Genomic DNA, 16,926 nt, shown 5'->3' on the forward strand with positions numbered 1-16,926 from the left:
AGAAGTGGAGAAAGAGAGAGAGCAGGACAAGATTACAAAGGATGCCATTCTTTCTCAGCAAGCTGAAATTCTTCATGCATCCAATTCAGAGCTTTATCAGAATGTAACACGTCAAATGATAGTAGATGTCTCCATGCATGGAGAGGATAAGGTTTATTGTGACATTGCCCTTGAAGACACAAGTATGCTTGTGAATCACAATTGAGATATCTGACACAGTCCTCTTCATCTGTCTGAGGTTTGTGTGGATTTCCTTTTGCTTTCTTGATGAATTTCTCAGATTCCATATTTTGTTGATATGTTTTGTTTATGTCTCCAGATGTCTTATGAGGGATCTTCCTGACTCAATGGCTATGCAAGTGACCATTCTTGATCCCCTTGTTACACAGTGCCTTTTCAATAGGCAAGGGGATCTTGCAAGTTTTCTCAAAAACTTTGATATGCTGACATGCAATTACATTGTATACCCTTATGTTGAAGTGTAAGACTCACACTCAATTATCTTTTGTCCATCATTACAATATTCACAACTAATTGCAGTATTCATCTTATCACAGAGGCCATTGGAGTCTTATTATCTTCAATCTATTGGATAGAGATGTAATCTTTATGAATTCTTTAACATCCATTCATGGGAGAAGTAAAATGTAAGAATCAACTTTACCATGGTTTATGTTCTAGAGCAATATTTTGTATGTTTTCAATTGTTTGTTTGACCCTCAATATTCTATGCTTGCAGTGCTGCCAAACTTATCTTGAGTTTTCTAGGTTCCATCTATGAAGACTACAAACTTGAAGATTTTAAGTACTACAATCAAGAAGTTCCTTTGCAGAAAGACTCAACTTCTTGTGGATGGATGGTGCTTGCTAATGCTTGGAGATATCTTGAGTCAAGATTTAGAATGACAACACTTACTGTAAGTTCATGTAATAATAGCATTGATTGATAGGGTCAATACATTTAGTGACTTTGTCATATTAAGAAATTTTCTTATTTTCTTTTGCCTTAGTTGCATGAATATCCAGATTCTTGGGTAAGTTGGGTAAGGGAGAAGGTAGTGTCTATGGTTTTAGACAGATCTATCAATCCAGTTGATCCTGATTCCCTCTTTCCACCTAATGAAGGAGCCAAGGGTACAACTTCAAAGAAAAGAAAAAAGGAGGAGAAGGAAAGCCATGTCAAGGATGGCTTATCCAAAAAGAAAAAGACCTCTGCCAAAGAGAAGAAGAAAAGAAAGAAGAGCCCTACTAAGAGCAGATCTTCCAAGGGGAAAAAGAGCACTACTAAAGAGAAGACCCATTCTAAAGGAAAGAGCCCTCAGGCCAGAGAAGAGCCCTAGAGAAGAGCCCTAGCCCTCCTGCTAAAGAGAAGACCCCTAGCCCTCCTGCTAAAGAGAAGACCCCTAGCCCTAGAGAAGAGCCCTAGCCCTAGCCCTAGAGAAGAGCCCTAGCCCTCCTGCTAAAGAGAAGACCCCTAGCCCTAGAGAAGAGCCCTAGCCCTCCTGCTAAAGAGAAGACCCCTAGCCCTAGAGAAGAGCCCTCCTGCTAGGGGTCTTCTCTTTAGCCCTCCTGCTAAAGAGAAGACCCCTAGCCCTAGAGAAGAGCCCTAGCCCTCCTGCTAAAGAGAAGACCCCTAGCCCTCTTGCCAAAGAGAAGAGCTCTTCACCAGCTCAAGAGAAGACTCCTATCAAAGAGAAGACCCCTCCTGCCAAAGAGAAGAGCTCTTCACCAGCTCAAGAGAAGACTCCTATCAAAGAGAAGACTCCTGTCAAAGAGAAAACCCCAAGCAAAGAGAAGACCCCTGTCAAAGAGAAGAGTGCTACTAAAGGTCTTCCGTTTCACTCACCAGTGAAATTTAAAATTCAGAAGCGTCGTTCATCCAACAAAGAAAGTAAGAGGGCAAATGTTGGCTCTCCATTCAATTTCTTTTTTATGTTCCCCAAGAAGACTGCCAAGTCTCCAAAGCCAACCTCCAAAGAACCTTCTCCAAAACCAGACCCCACTACCAAATCTCCCTCGCCAACCCCTAAAGATCTCAGAGAAGAGCCCAACTTACCACCAGTTGAGGAATCCACTGCAAAGTCTTCCTTTCCAATACCTCAAGAGCTCAAAACTCCAGAACTTGAACCTCAATCAGCCAAATTTGATCGAAGCAAACAGAAGAGAGAAAGATTCTCTAAAGAACCAGGGTCATCCCATGCCAAAAAAAAGTTGATTTTGTTGAGTGATTCCACAAATTGGCTTTTGTTTTGTTCATTTTGTCCATATGAACACACCCTTTTTGGGACTATATTCTATACTTAAATTCAGTATCAATAATTTGATATTCAAGTGTTAAACCTTGTTTTGTGTTGCGAACAATATGTTGACCATTTTTGTGAAGAAGTCAAGACGAAATTTAGCAGAATATATTGATTACATTATTGGAGAAATCCTTTTCAGCTTTACAAACTTGCCCTTGCAAGTGGCTCAAATACAACTTTTTTTAGGGGGAGACATGTGATGCATGAGGTTACACTCTCCATCCTTGTACTGACAACAATATCATCTATATTCAGGTGATGTTTTGTCCAGAAACTCAAAGCGACTCTCTTACATGTTGTAGTCTCTAGTTTGATATTACTATGAGGTTCCTAGGATCTATGAATGGATGGACTATGATGTTAAATTCAAACTCTGGACAATTCTCTTCAGAATCCAAAGGGGCCCAACTACCAAGCTTGCTTTTCCATCTCCTATAGTCATAGCCCAAAACTAGGGATTGACGACATAGTTGGTATAAGATAGACATAGAATTTGGGCTTACTCTATAACTGATATTGTCGCCAATATGAAAAGTTTCCTTGGTACTCTATCCTTCTCCAAGTACAGTGTCCAGATCAGTCGTTAGATAGTCTTCTATTAAGCCACATCGTTCTTGTCCTCTCCAATTCCGTTGTATTGAAACATGCCACAAAGACATGTATAGGCAAGAACCATTGAATTTTTATCCTTCTTGAAATCCTTCCAGGAGACATAGCTTTAAGAATATCATCTTTGATTTTGGATTTGAAGCTTGTTATGGTATTTGGATCAGGAACTTCCCATTCCAGTGACATTAATGTGGGAATAGGTATGTCATATAATTCTCCATGAACACCTTCTCTTGATGGAACCCTGTATTCTGCAAAATACACAAATATATCCACTGATTTGTAAAATGAAGGTGGTTTGTCTGCATACATTACATCTGCAATCCCCTTGTGAATTGCTTTGAATGTGCCACTTAAGCTCTCAACAGGCTGCCACTCCACAGCTGACGGAAAGATAACTGAAATTAAACAAACAACAAATATATCTGAAGGAGAAATATTGTGTTGTATCAAATAGATAAAGTTTTGTTAAATTATAGTAAGAATGGAGAATTGGATGTTCATCCAAGTTCAACACCGTCTTTGGCCATGTAGACATGTTGAACTTTTGCAAGCCAGCCATTGTCGGTCACTTTGAAGGCAAGAACACGACCTTTCCACCAATGGGATTTCACTTCATTTTGCTTGGTTCTTTTCACCCTGTGGGCACCTTTGCAAGAGGGAAGCATTGTTACCTAATCATTCACACGAAAAGACATGGGTTTCCAAACACCATCCTCTCTGGTGTTATGAAAATCACAAGAAGTTATATTATGAGAAGGATGACGTGAGGACGCCATAGAAGCTCACAGATGAGAGAAAAATAGTGAGTCTTTTGAAAATGCAAAGAAAGGAGAATAAGCCATATGCCAAAATGGAGGGAAGGTGGAAAAGGGAATGAGCCATACCAAAATGGAGGGAAGGAGGAAAGTAGACGTTTGAAAAAATTTGGTGATTTGTCATTAATAGTGTTGTTTTCAGAGCCTGAAAAGAGAAGATTTCGTATCTTCCTGCTTGATTTTTTGAAATATAAAATGGAACAAGATGTCACTATTTTGGACCCAAACTTTAATGTTAGCCATCTTAAACATCTAAATTAAGCCGTTTTAGCCGTTCGCCACTAAAATAGAACCGTTAAGAAGACATTTAGAGGAGACAAGAATGCCATACTTTTGTATACGTGTCAATTCACAATTGGACAATTTCTTAATCCTTAGATTAACAAACAGTCCTTTTCTAGCTGTTTTTGGTCCTAATGAAATGAAGTGATTAAGGAGCTCACAACAAATTTCATGATATCCCATTATAAATCTACTCCTTATTATCCGCAACAAGTGAATGGCCAAGCCAAGAGTACGAACAAGACCTTAATCTCTATTCTGACAAAGAGTGTTGAGACTCATCGCACGGATTGGGATCTAAAGCTTACGTCAGCTTTATGGGCCTATCATACTACGTAAAAAGTGGCTATTAATTGCACACCATTCAAGATGGTATATGGCCAAGAAGCAGTCATGCCGTGGGAATTTGTCATTCCTAGTCTTCGTGTTGCTACTCTCAAGAGGGTTGGGATGGTAACCCCTTAGTAGAGCGTTTGTATATCCTTGAGCGGCTAAACAAAGAAAGACAATTGGCAGTGTACAATGCCCTGGTGGAGAAGGATAGAAGGAAAAAATGGTTTGATCGCTACCTGAAAGACAAGGACATCAAAGTATGGAGTGCGTAACGAAAAGAAGAAGCTCAAATATGCTAGTAAGGGACCGTATAGAATATGTGAAATTACCCCGCAAGCTACCATCCGAGTGGAGACTCTCGACGGAGTTGAAACCATTGGATTCCTCAATGGGAGTAAATTCAAGAGATACTATGACCCCCTAAGCCAAGAGGAGTTACATGCAATCCATCAGAAGAAGGTAGCTAAAGAACAAACTAAGCTTAAGAAGATACAAGCGAGAGTTGAAGCCAAAGAACGTCAACAGCGTGTTAGGTGCCAACGAGAAGCCAACTTGGGGATTAAGCAAGCATTTTTCGAGGAGGCAGAGGAGGATTCACTGGAATCTGACCCGCCTCTAAGATACCCAATTAAGCTACAGAGTCCTTACGGGGAGGTGCTATATAATGCATTATTGGATACGGGAGCTCAACATAATTTGCTATCATATGGAGTGTGGTGTCAACTTGGAAAACCACCTTTATCCAAGAGTGCTATCCAAGTTAAGGGTATTAATAAGAAGAAAACCACTGTCTCAGGAATTCTGCACACTCCTGTGGCCTATGACAAGGGGACTGTAATTCAAAGCTTTTTGGTTATGCATGCCGCCGTCGTCGCCGGTACCATGGAGGGGACTATAAAGTTAGGGTGCAAATGGATGTTAGCCACCAAGTGCAATATTGATTGGGCAACAAGGCAAGTTACAATGCAAGAACCAGCTCTCAGTCTGACCACTCAAAATCCCACACCTAAGCCATCAACTCAAGACAAAACGCTAGATAAAATGAAAATTCACAAAGTCAAGTGGCCACACCATCTTTGATTGCTTGCCACCCCTCTAACACGTCAATGCCAAGAGTGGAAACAGGTAGTGTGGTTTCCAAGGCCCCGCTTACTTTACCCAAGAGTACATACAAATGGGTCCCAAAAGCTTCATTAACGGCTACCTCCACTGCTCAATCTCATTCAGACACGAAGCTTCGTAGTAGGAAAGCAGCTCCCCGCCCGAGAAAAGGTAACATAACATCACATTGGATTCCTAAAAAATTATTAGCAGCCCGACGGTACTACGAAAGGAATGACCAGATTTGGGTCCCTAACTCATAAGCTGAATCTCTCTACATCGCCTGTAAAACCTTGTAAACCAAATGTTGCCACCCCAACAACAATTCAAGACCGTGGTAAGGGAAAGGTAAAGGAGTGCTCCACACCACTTCTTCCAGAGCTAGTTTGGATTCCCAAACGATATCGATCGATACCACCTAGCTCAGGAAGGGGGGAGCCACATGAAGCTTCTAGCTCCTCATGCTAGGCACACGTTGATATAGAAGTTTCTGCACGCTCTACACCATCCTTGTCAATACCCACCAAGAAACCAATGAGTCTACGTCTCCACTTGTAAAAGTATTGTCGGAATCCGTTCGTTCATGGGAGCGTACACTACCATCTCTGCAATTTGATGTGGCCACAAGGGTCATAAAAAGCTATCTGCCCACATCACCACCTATAACCCACTGGATAAATTGGTTTCCAAGGGGCTACAACATCGGTGCAAAAAATATGATCTACCCCCAAGGAAGGGGGGAGCATCATGTACTCACTTCGACATTCTATTGCTTCCTCCCTAACCTTCTCCCCTGACCATGTAACTCCCAAATTCAAGGGGATGTATATATATAGCTTCATACCAAAAAAGAAAAGAAAAGAAAAATAAAAATATAGTAAAAAGAGCAAGAGCACATTAAGAGGAGAAATATCCGCATACAATTAGGAACTAGATTGACCTACCTTCATAAACCTATTGATGCTATATCTGTGTTTGCAGATATGGCAGATGCACGAGCATCACACACTTCATCCACTACCACCTTTGGTGAGAGGTATCATCTGTACCTTTCTCAGATATTTCACATGTACTATCCTATAATTAAAACTGAATTGGATCATATAGATGTACTAGCCTTAGAGGAAAATGTTGAGGAGTTAGAATGGCTGATTCGCCTATTGACCACGACTGACCCCTACTCCGTAGAGGACGTATCCTCGATAGCCCAAGACTTTCCTTTTCCACAGGATGACTATACTTGCATAGTTACATTCTTGATGAGTTTATGTGGATGGGAAAATGAAGAAGATATATCTGACGATGAATGGACGGATGAAACTCATGGCACTGGCGAGGCTGACTTTATTTATTTGGATGATGCGGATAGAGGCTTAGCCTTAGGGCTAGAGCCAGAACTCTACAACATCCTCTTACCTTGATTCTCAGTGTATTAATGTGGTGACTGGTAGGTAGGTTAATGTTTTCAAGTTGTTTCTAGTTTTGTGTGCTTAAATGAGTCCTTATTTTTTCCCACTAATGTGCCTCTCGAGGTATAGTGTTTGTTAGTTAATTGTACAGGTTGAAAAATTTGAGGTGGGTTCGCTTTCAAGTCCTGAGACTGCCGCAATATTCATACATAAATATCTACATCAAATTACGGCCATTTCTCATCAAATCAAGGAGATCTCCAAAATACAGGTATAATTCTTCCATGCCTACTCTCTTTATTTTTTACTGTTCAATTAATTGCATGAACTATAATGCATGACCACATGGAATTTGTCAACGCACTACTTAGTTTTTGAAGTTGCTTAACGTGTTAGTGTAAATCATTAATGAGTTTAAACTTATTTGAGAAATTCTTGGAAATGCATGAAGTTTTTAGTTAACCTTGGAATTCGGTTGTCTTAGGTCTAGGGTTAAAACCATCTTAATGTTTGAACAACCGGGCCGTGGGTGTGTTGACCTCTGAGACATAGCTTTTACCCCTTTGTCGAAAGAATGTAAGAACACATTATAGTTTAGGAGTGAAAATCCAAAGAGATAAATAAAATAAAAAGAAAAGCCTACAAAAAATGGCAATGTAAGTCTATTATGTGCTTTAATGTCGGCCCATCGCCCTATTGACACTTGGTAGGCGAGGAGTACTCTAGTCCAGACCGATGCCCTGGGTTGGTAGGGGGTAGCCTTGCCTAAGGTGAGCTAATAGATTCTCGGAGAATGCCTTGTGTTAAACATGGCACTAGGATCGATGCTAGTTTTGCCTTAGGGAGAGGAGGTCGCCATTGTGTGTAAAAATTGTCACGTGCATAAAGAAATAAAGGCAAAAGGCTCCTATAACTCTGATGTTTCTTGTGTCCCTAGGCTTGTTCTTAGAGTAGATACATTGTGGTCATCTGAGCGGTGAGTGACACACCTTTGCTCCCTGTTTAAGCTTGCTATTTTCTGGTTGTGTGCTTGCAGCCATTCGTGGCTCACATACGGTGCCTGGCAAGTCCCCAGCCCCAACACGTGCGACAAGAGCGCACAGTATCCCTTGTGGGACATTGGGGTATTTGGATGTGTATAGAAGTAGAAGTAGGGTGAAATTCTTTGCACCCATAGGTTAGACTTAGGTCCCTATGTGGGAAAAAAATGCTACTATTAATCTACTAATCTTTAACACGGCTTATTCTGGTTGTGTACACGTGTCCACTTTTTTTTTTGCGTTACACGGAGTCTGCCATGTTGGGGTCGACCGTACATGCAACCGCCAACTTCTATTGCTGCAGGAGGCGGACGCAAAGGAGGGTTCACTGCTAGCAGCCACCAACTTCTATTGCAGGAGGTGGATGCAGAGGAGGGTTCACTGCTACTAGCAGCCGCCAACTTCTATTGCAGGAGGCGGATGCAGAGGAGGTCGAGGCGGCAGCCAATTGAGGTCGCTAGCTCCTGTCTTTTTGGAATCATTTTGAAATCGTTCTGCCCTCCCCTTGGTTGCATTCGATAGGCCCTCGCGTCCGCCTCTCTCGCTTTTCTCTCGCTTTGTCTTCCTCTGTAGAGGTAAGTCTCATGCCGGCACTCTCTCTCAACCTACAAAACATGCATCTATTAATTAATATGTAATCTTTAATATTCTATGTTAATCTCTAATTAGCGCACACGAGAGAGAGAGATAGAGAGAGCAGCATGCATGGTTCTGTAGTAGAAGCGTGCACGAGAGAGAGAGAGAGAGAGAGAGAGAGAGAGAGAGAGAGAGATGTCATTTGCTTCTCAGGTGACGTCCCTCGAGTTCTGCACCATCTGCTCCCCCGAGTTCTACTCCGTCTGCTCTCCTGAGTTTTGCACGCGACTGAGGTAAGCCTGAGGTCTGTGCTGAGTCCCTTGCTTCATCTATTTCTGTGCAGTAGTTGATTGTGTGTGTGTGTGTGTGTGTGTGTGTGTGTGTGTGTGAGAGAGAGAGAGAGAGAGAGAGAGAGAGAGGCCGATGCGCATGTGTGGGTGTGTGTGTGTGTGTGTGTGTGTGTGAGAGAGAGAGAGAGAGAGAGAGAGAGAGAGAGAGATAGCCCGATGCGCATGCAGTCCGGGAGTCCCCTGCATGTTTGTAGGTGGGTGGGTGTGTGAGAGAGAGAGAGCCCAATGTGCATGCAGTCCCCTGCTTGTGTGTAGGTGGGTGGGTGCGTGTGTATGCGTGTGTGTGATGGGTGTGTGTGTGTGTGTGTGTGTGAGAGAGAGAGAGAGAGAGAGAGAGAGCCCGATGATGCGCATGTTGTTTTCCCCTGTGAGAGAGAGGGAGAGCAAGAGAGAGAGAGAGAGAGAGAGAGAGAGAGAGATGTCATATATAAGATAATTATATATCATATTATATAATTATCATTATATAATATACACATATTTATATAATGATATATTATATTATATTATATATATCATCATTATATATATATCATTATGTATAATAATCATAAATCATATATATATCATTTGTGTGTAATAATGATATATATCATTTATGTATTTTATAAAATAAAAATTTAAATTTTTTTAAAATTTTGAAATGGCATGTGTGTGTGTGTGAGAGAGAGAGAGAGAGCGAGAGAGAGAGAGTGTGTGTGTATCTTGAATAGTTTTTTTAATTTTAAAAGTTAGTGAATAATGTGTGTGTGTGTGTGTGTGTGTTTGTGTGTGAAAGAGAGAGAGAGAGAGAGAGAGAGAGAGAGAGAGAGAGTATTTTGAATAGTTTTTTTAATTTTATGGGTGCGTGCGCATACACAGACACATATTTACATGTGTGTATGTGACATGCACACATGCATTCATAGGCGTGCACACACTTACACATATCTTCCGGTTGTGGCATGTATGGTTTCAATGGATTTCACATACATGTACATACATACATATATCTTTATGCGTGTTTGTGTGTAACTCTATGTGCCTAGATTCTAAAAGGAAAGGAAGGGTGATTTTACACATATTTCTTTTGCATGTACCTACATGGAAAATGCTTCCTTGAAAATGCAAAATGCTTCTTGCCCAATGGAGACAGGTCCCAACACTAGTAAAGAGTAAAGTTCTAATCACCATTACATCTATGATATCACAAAACACTTGTCACTACTTTGTCATTTTTTCCATTACATTTATGATATCACAAAACACTTTGACTCTAATTTTATTTTATTTTTTCCACCGTAATAAAGAAGATTTCCTTTAGAACAACGTTACATTATTGTAGATTTGCAGCACGTAGGTAAACAACGATCTTTTTTTTACAACTTTTCACTCGGAAAGAAGAAAATCATGATTCGATAATATTTCTGAGAGAGACTTTACTTTTTGGAGTATTGGTTTTGTTTTCTTAAATATTTCACGCGGAAGAAATTCGGATTTCTTCGTGAAAGCAGTTTTTTTGAAGTGTGTATGTGGAGAATCAACATCAATTAATAATAATTTTGAGATAAAAATTGCAATTTTACTTTCAGCTAACAGATTCCAATCCCAAGCGCACGGTGATAAAACCGAAGAATTCGAGCCTCTATCGACGAGAGAAAAAATATATTTTATTTTTTCTCGAAAATCTCTTGCGTTCAAAATATCTCCGAGTTCGCCATCTCTGCAGGCATGGAAATAGATAATTTAATATTTGAGGCTATAATGAGAATAAGACATACACTAGCAAGCACAAATTGAGTAATTTCGCACAAATTCACCTTGGATTTCATCAAGCGGAGCTTAGAAACGATCTTACGGAGTCGGAGATCAATCTGCATTTACAGTCGTTATAAGCTAAGTAAGTATTACAAAAAACAAAATCAAACGTATTAACGCAGAATAGAAGCGGAGACATCTCACCTTAGGATATTGAAATGAAGAGTAAGGTTGAGGCCTTGATTTGATAAGGTGATGAGGACCATGATGAGGAGAACGGCCACAGACATCTAAAGCGCAGTACCGCTGCTTGAAGAGGTTTCTCACAAAGGTGGCTTCCATGAAGTTGAGATAAGCACGATGCTTTTCATCACTCCACGGCACCTGTTTTTCATGCGTTGCGCTGCTTTGCATTGTCAGATCCAAGCGGAGTATACTGTCACCTGCATTAACGCGACTCATCTGTGGGGCGCGGGTGTGTGTGTGTGTGTGTGAGAGAGAGAGAGAGAGAGAGAGAGAGACAGACAGACAGACAGGCTAGAGTACAGTGTACTGTGTGTGAGAGAGATCTTGATCCGAGGGCGCATATGTAGTCAATCCAAGCTGAGTATATTGTCACCTGCAACGTGACCAATCTGTGGGGAGAGGGTGCGCGCGCGCGCGCGCGCGTGTGTGTGTGTGTTTGTGAGAGAGAGAGAGAGAGAGAGAGAGAGAGAGAATGTGTGTGTGTGTGTGTGTGAGAGAGAGAGAGATTGTGTCTGTGTGTGTATGACAGAGAGAGAGAGAGAGAGAGATTGCTGCAAAGGCGGATCTGTAGTCACACACAGCCTTCCTGTGTGTGTGTGTGTGAGAGAGAGAGAGAGAGAGAGTGTCTCTGTGTGTGCGTATGAGAGAAAGAGAAAGAGAGAGAGAGAGAGAGAGGGAGAGCTGCAAAGGCAGATCTGTAGTCACAGCGCCCTTCCTCTAGGTCTTATAGGGTAGCGTGGTATTATAGGGTAGCGTAGGCGGAAGATATTGCTATTTGCAAAATGGCGACGTTTCGAAATATCTGGCAGATGAACTCGCCCGAGCGTCAACGTCGAAGAGAACAATTCATCACCATCTTTGACGTGAACGAAACATCTAATATCTCCGACACCCACACCAAATATCTAGGATGTTTCTTTCTTTTTTGAGCCTACTACGGTAAATTGAAACCCTAGGGTAGATTGGAACCCTTGAAGAGAGACATGGGCACCTGGGTTGGGCCTTTTGCATCTAGAAAAAAAGCCTTCCAAAATTACATTGTATTTTCGTATTACAAGGAGGAGTATTTTTTCCCATATATTTTCACCTACACTACAAGGGGATGCGTGCATAGCCATCCAGGGTTCGGGAAAAGACGGGTTCACTTTAGCCTAGAACTTGTTCAACTTCAGGAAAATCCTTCTCAAATTCTTATGAGAAGGAAATAAAACCCTTTCAAATTTTACAAGTTTTAGTTATATTTTCTAAGTTTACATAGAAAATACCATCTCAAAAATAGCAATTTCCTTCTCATTTAGTGGTGAAAAGGATTTAGTTTCTTTTCCCTAAAATTGTTTTCCCGAACCCTGGCCACGTCCACAACCATGCTCCACTAAAAGAATTTTGGAGTGTTAAATTTATCTCGTGCAGCTGGAGGCACGCAGTTAGAGCCATGTACATAGCCACAAGCCACGTGCATAACCACGTGCATAGTCGCGCTGCATAAGGAAAAAAATTGGGGGGAGGGAGGGAGGGAGGGAGGAATAGAATGGGGAAGAGAGAAACATATCAAATCTGCTTCTCTCTCCCATTCGCCTCCCCTCCCTCCCAAAAAAAAAGACTGCATAAACAAATTAAAAGTATACAATTCTCCCATTCGCCTCCCCTCCCTCCCAAAAAAAAGACTGCATAAACAAATTAAAGTATACAATTATAACATATTATGAAAGGCTTCATTAAGAAATACAAATATATATTATGAGTAGTCCACATCAAGTTAAACAAGATGCTCATATTATATTGCGAATAAAGATATACAAGGTTGAAATATTATTTCAAAATAAGCAAACTAAGACAATCTTCGTAAGATTACGACGAAGATTATCTTCGAATTTAATCATCCTCCTCCTCATCATCATTTATATTCCTGAACTCCCTACCACCACCACCTTCACCTTCGTCCTCGCCACTTTCATTCTCCTCCTATATTACATATGAAAAAGCATATTTAGTGCTAAAAGACACTCATATAAATCATGCGGGATCAACTACGCACTGCATAGTTATGTCGAGCCCTCTAGATGTCATCGTCGGTCACCACTCATAGTTACGTTGGGCTCTCTGGATGTCATCGTCGGTCACCACTCCCTCTTGTTTAAGCCACTCCCAAGTATTGCCTTTAGTATGATGTTTACAATAATTGGTCTCTCATTCTCTTGGGGTGTGTCCAACTATCACTTTCTACAATTACAAACATATAGCATATAAAATTAAATTCATAGAAAACATGATACATATTTAGCAATGCATAAGAAACCACATGTATTTGAATACGAGTTATATAACAACTGATGAATCTAGCAATCCAAGCTGCCTTTCCTCCAAACCCATATTTTGTGGTGCCGACACACATCTCTAATTGCGAATAGTGCACTGCCTTTTGTTATGGGTATTGCTTGTCGTCCTTGACATCCTGATTGCCTTCTTTCACTCTTTCACTGAGCATTGCGTCGACCTGCCTCTTCCTGCCTTCATATATCTCTTTATGTATAGCCGAGTGGTTAAAGTAGTACTACTTTAATAAAGCATAGTTCTACTTTATATACAAGGCCATAAGTATAAAGCATTTTGTATTACTCTCATCATCTTAAAGTAGTGGTCCTTTATGAAAGCATAGGATTACTTTGAATTTTTAATTATATAAAGCCATAAGTGTTCACATATACTAAAATTGTGGTCAATTGAGCACCCATAAGTGGCCTATTTTTTGTATAATGCTTATTCTCATATTACGTACATGAAGTTCATTCAGATTGAATTCATTCTAGCTTTCTGTCACATTCTCTTAGAGTGGGATTACCATAAGTATTCCATTGGACCATTTCCATAGGCACTGATCCAAATTGTAGATTTGGACACCGTTGCTTCATAGATTGATTCTACATGCCTGTGGTATCTCTATCTTTACTAGGATTATTCTAGTTAAGATGAGAGGAGTTAATACCAGGGATTTCACTGACGTAAACGAGAACATGTGAACATGTTAATAACACAAAAAATCTTGTGATCACATGTTATATTCACAAAGCTTTCACAAGGGCCTAAAAAAATTATCTTTGTCGGGCATAAAAAATCTTCTTAGGTGGCCACTGACCTGCTATTATGTGAAGATGGTAACATGAGAACATGTGAATAGCTTATTCCCATGTGTAGCCAAGCTTTTAAGGGGCTCCCAAATGGCAAGTGACCTCTTATTTTGTGAGACGATTACATGAGAACATGTGAATAACTTGTTCACATGTGTTATTATCACAAAAAATCTTGTGATCACGTGAATATTAAATCCCTGGTTAATACAATAGTAGCCAAGCGTTAGTACATTGTGATATGAGGCCTCAAGTAGGTTGCTTTACCCTCAGTGTGATTCTACTATAATACAAAGAGGACAAGGGTCTCATAGTATACTTTCTTGTCTCTTGGTTTGGATGGATGACTTCTATAACCATGTCTTGAATATTGTTTGCTAGGTTTATTACCTCACACCAATACTCATCAAAGTTGTAGTGTCTAGACCTGTAGGTGATGGCTATGAAGCCTCTTCCTCTTTAGACCAATCATAAATCAATCAGTGAGAAATAAATCATCTAGTCTCTTACAAGGAGTACATCTCATATGAAGATAATTGGTTCAAGTAATGTAATCCTTGATTATTTCTCCTTCCTCTTGTTTAAGGTTGTAGATTTGTGTGATAGGGCTCTGTCTAGCTCCACTAGGTGAGAATTCCATAATAAAGGTGTCTCAAGGTAAAGTCTAAATGAATAGATCTTGGCAGGATCGTTAATCCTAGCCATGGCTTTGCAAACTTGATCAAACTTTTCTAGGTATTGAATGTGATCTCTAGTTCTATCAAATTTGTTCATCCTCCTTCAGATGTGAATTAACTTTATTTTGTCCAATTGAATTCCCAGCCTCCCTTCCCATTTTGCATGGTGTTTTGTGGCATTCCCATTTCCAATACCATTCTAAGTATGTATTCTATATATTCTCATGGCATTAGAAAATAAGAGAAGGGCTATACGCCAAAACCCTCTATCTCAAAGTTTGGAGATTCGTGTCCCCATGGGGTTAGGTTATATACCCATTTAGCACTTGTCCTACATCGGCTATGTGTGCTTGCTAAGTGTTTTGTGGAATTCTTGTCCCTAACGGTAAAAAAAGAGACATGTCTAGATTGCTATTAGTTGTTGGGTTGCCAATTGTTGTTAGGGGTTGCTTATTAGCCATGGTCACCTTGGTACAAATTACGACGGTTGACAATTTGGTGAGTTTCAAGCTTTGAGATTTTGAGCTTTGGGCATTGGTATAAGGCTATTATTTCCAAATCATCAATAACATGGTTTTGCTACAAAACTACAAAATATAACCCGCATTGGTGATTACATCATGCTTTGAGCTCTACATATTTTAACCCTCTCAATTGAATTCATCACATTCAGGTGTGGCAGTTTGAGAGAGAGAGAGAGAGAGAGAGAGAGAGAGAGAAGAAGAAGAAGAAGAAGAAGAAGAGGGAGAGGGAGAGCAACATAGAATGTGTTTATACACACCACTCTTGTATGGTGGCCACCAACAAGCCGCATGCCTACAATTGTGACACTATGTTATGACCTCACAATGTACATAAGTGTGTGTGCATGAGTGGGAGAGGCACTTGGGGGGAGAGATGCTTATGTGGAGAGTGTTACAGAGTTTGATATTTTGTAGGAAAGCTACTTATGTGGAGAGTGTAATAGTGGAGAGACTACACATCTTTAAGATTTTGTAGGAGACATCGTTTACCTCCTAATAACTATCAATAAAAAAGATAATAAGTGTGCAACACATGTAAGCATCATAGATAGGACTTAAAGAGTGGATCATGTTGATCAATTGATGTAGATATCATAAAGATATATTTCACATAAATAGCATGTCCTACATAGATCTATAGACTTGTACTAAACTTTACAAAAAATGCAACATCTCATTGAGAAGTGCATTGATATCTAGATAGTTCAATTACATAGTTATAAACTGGCTAGTATAAAAATTACATAAGTATGGAGGTGCTTCTCTAGAAAACCTAGTATAGAATGAAGACACTCTATTTACTCTGGAAACATTTTGTAGTAGCTTCAACAATTCATGCACTAGAATACTTGTTCTATGGAGATAGGGATTCTCATTTAGATTACCTTCTAGCTCATATATCAATGTGTAGTAGATATGTTATTAAGGCATATACTTCTCATTTTTGGATACTCTAATGCAAAAGTCTTGGCATGTGCATGATGGGAAAGTGACTTATCACTACATTTGGCATAGAGATTGCTATGGTGATTGTATTGATGCTTTTCCTTTGGCATAGAGACTGCTATGGTGATTGTATAGGTCATACCTTTTCCATTTTTGAATTTATGGATCTTCTCTACCATAACTTCCAATTGCCTTGCTTCTATTGCAATTCATGATTTCTCTTTATGCTTTAGCCACATTATATAGGAATTAGCCACATTATACATCCCTAGGAATCACTATAGTTATCTTCCACCTTCTTGATGTTTCAACATTACAAGAACCAATTCCCTTCAAGACATGTCCTAATTTAGTTAGACCTTGTACTTCCAAACCAATTAAATAGATACCTCTTACAACATCCCATCGACCAAGAGCTAGTCCTGAAAGGGGTACCACGTAAATAGATACTTCTTCCAACATTGTTATGGCTCACCCTAACCCCCCTTGAAACACATCTAACAAGAGATTGCCCAATGAACCGTAACTGTTGTGGCTGACGATATTTCCACCAATGGCCTAGCTCATGACCCTTGAGATCTCCAAGATCTACAACTCCTTGTTCAGAAGAAATTCCACCGCGTCTCCTGTGAGCATTATCACACCGTCGGATTGCACTATGTGTACTCGTCCCTCCTATCACCTCACCTCACCTCACTCACATTAGAGAGAGAGATTAGCAAGAGCAAGACTCTATTGTACAATGCGAGAGTCCTTTGTATTATGAGAGATATTCACTTATATACATGGCCGTAAGTATTCACATTCACTTAAACAATGGCCAGCCGTCGCGGGCACTTTAGGCTCATAAG

The 16,926-nt window shown here is 40.2% G+C and overlaps 2 protein-coding genes across 2 annotated transcripts; one reads left to right on the forward strand and one right to left on the reverse strand.

Annotated features, from left to right (window-relative positions):
* The first annotated feature begins 609 nt into the window (after nt 1-609).
* On the forward strand, nt 610-8,417 carry LOC147612656 (uncharacterized). Its single transcript, XM_086783558.1, has 6 exons — nt 610-647; nt 740-917; nt 1,011-1,127; nt 1,203-1,322; nt 1,654-1,720; nt 8,200-8,417. The coding sequence occupies exons 1-6, from the start codon at nt 610-612 to the stop codon at nt 8,415-8,417; spliced, it is 738 nt and encodes a 245-aa protein (XP_086639684.1).
* A 1,933-nt stretch (nt 8,418-10,350) lies between these two features.
* On the reverse strand, nt 10,351-11,428 carry LOC147612657 (uncharacterized). The gene is made up of 3 exons (XM_086782823.1): nt 10,763-11,428; nt 10,621-10,674; nt 10,351-10,523 (listed from the first exon to the last, which is right to left on the reverse strand). Exons 1-3 carry the CDS (start codon nt 11,018-11,020, stop codon nt 10,446-10,448), a joined length of 390 nt encoding a protein of 129 aa, XP_086638949.1. The 5' UTR covers nt 11,021-11,428; the 3' UTR covers nt 10,351-10,445.
* Nucleotides 11,429-16,926: the final 5,498 nt, after the last annotated feature.

The sequence above is a fragment of the Cibotium barometz genome, chromosome 45, assembly GCF_041138505.1.
Source record: "Cibotium barometz isolate CiBa-2024 chromosome 45, ASM4113850v1, whole genome shotgun sequence".
Classification (NCBI taxonomy): Eukaryota; Viridiplantae; Streptophyta; class Polypodiopsida; order Cyatheales; family Cibotiaceae; genus Cibotium; species Cibotium barometz.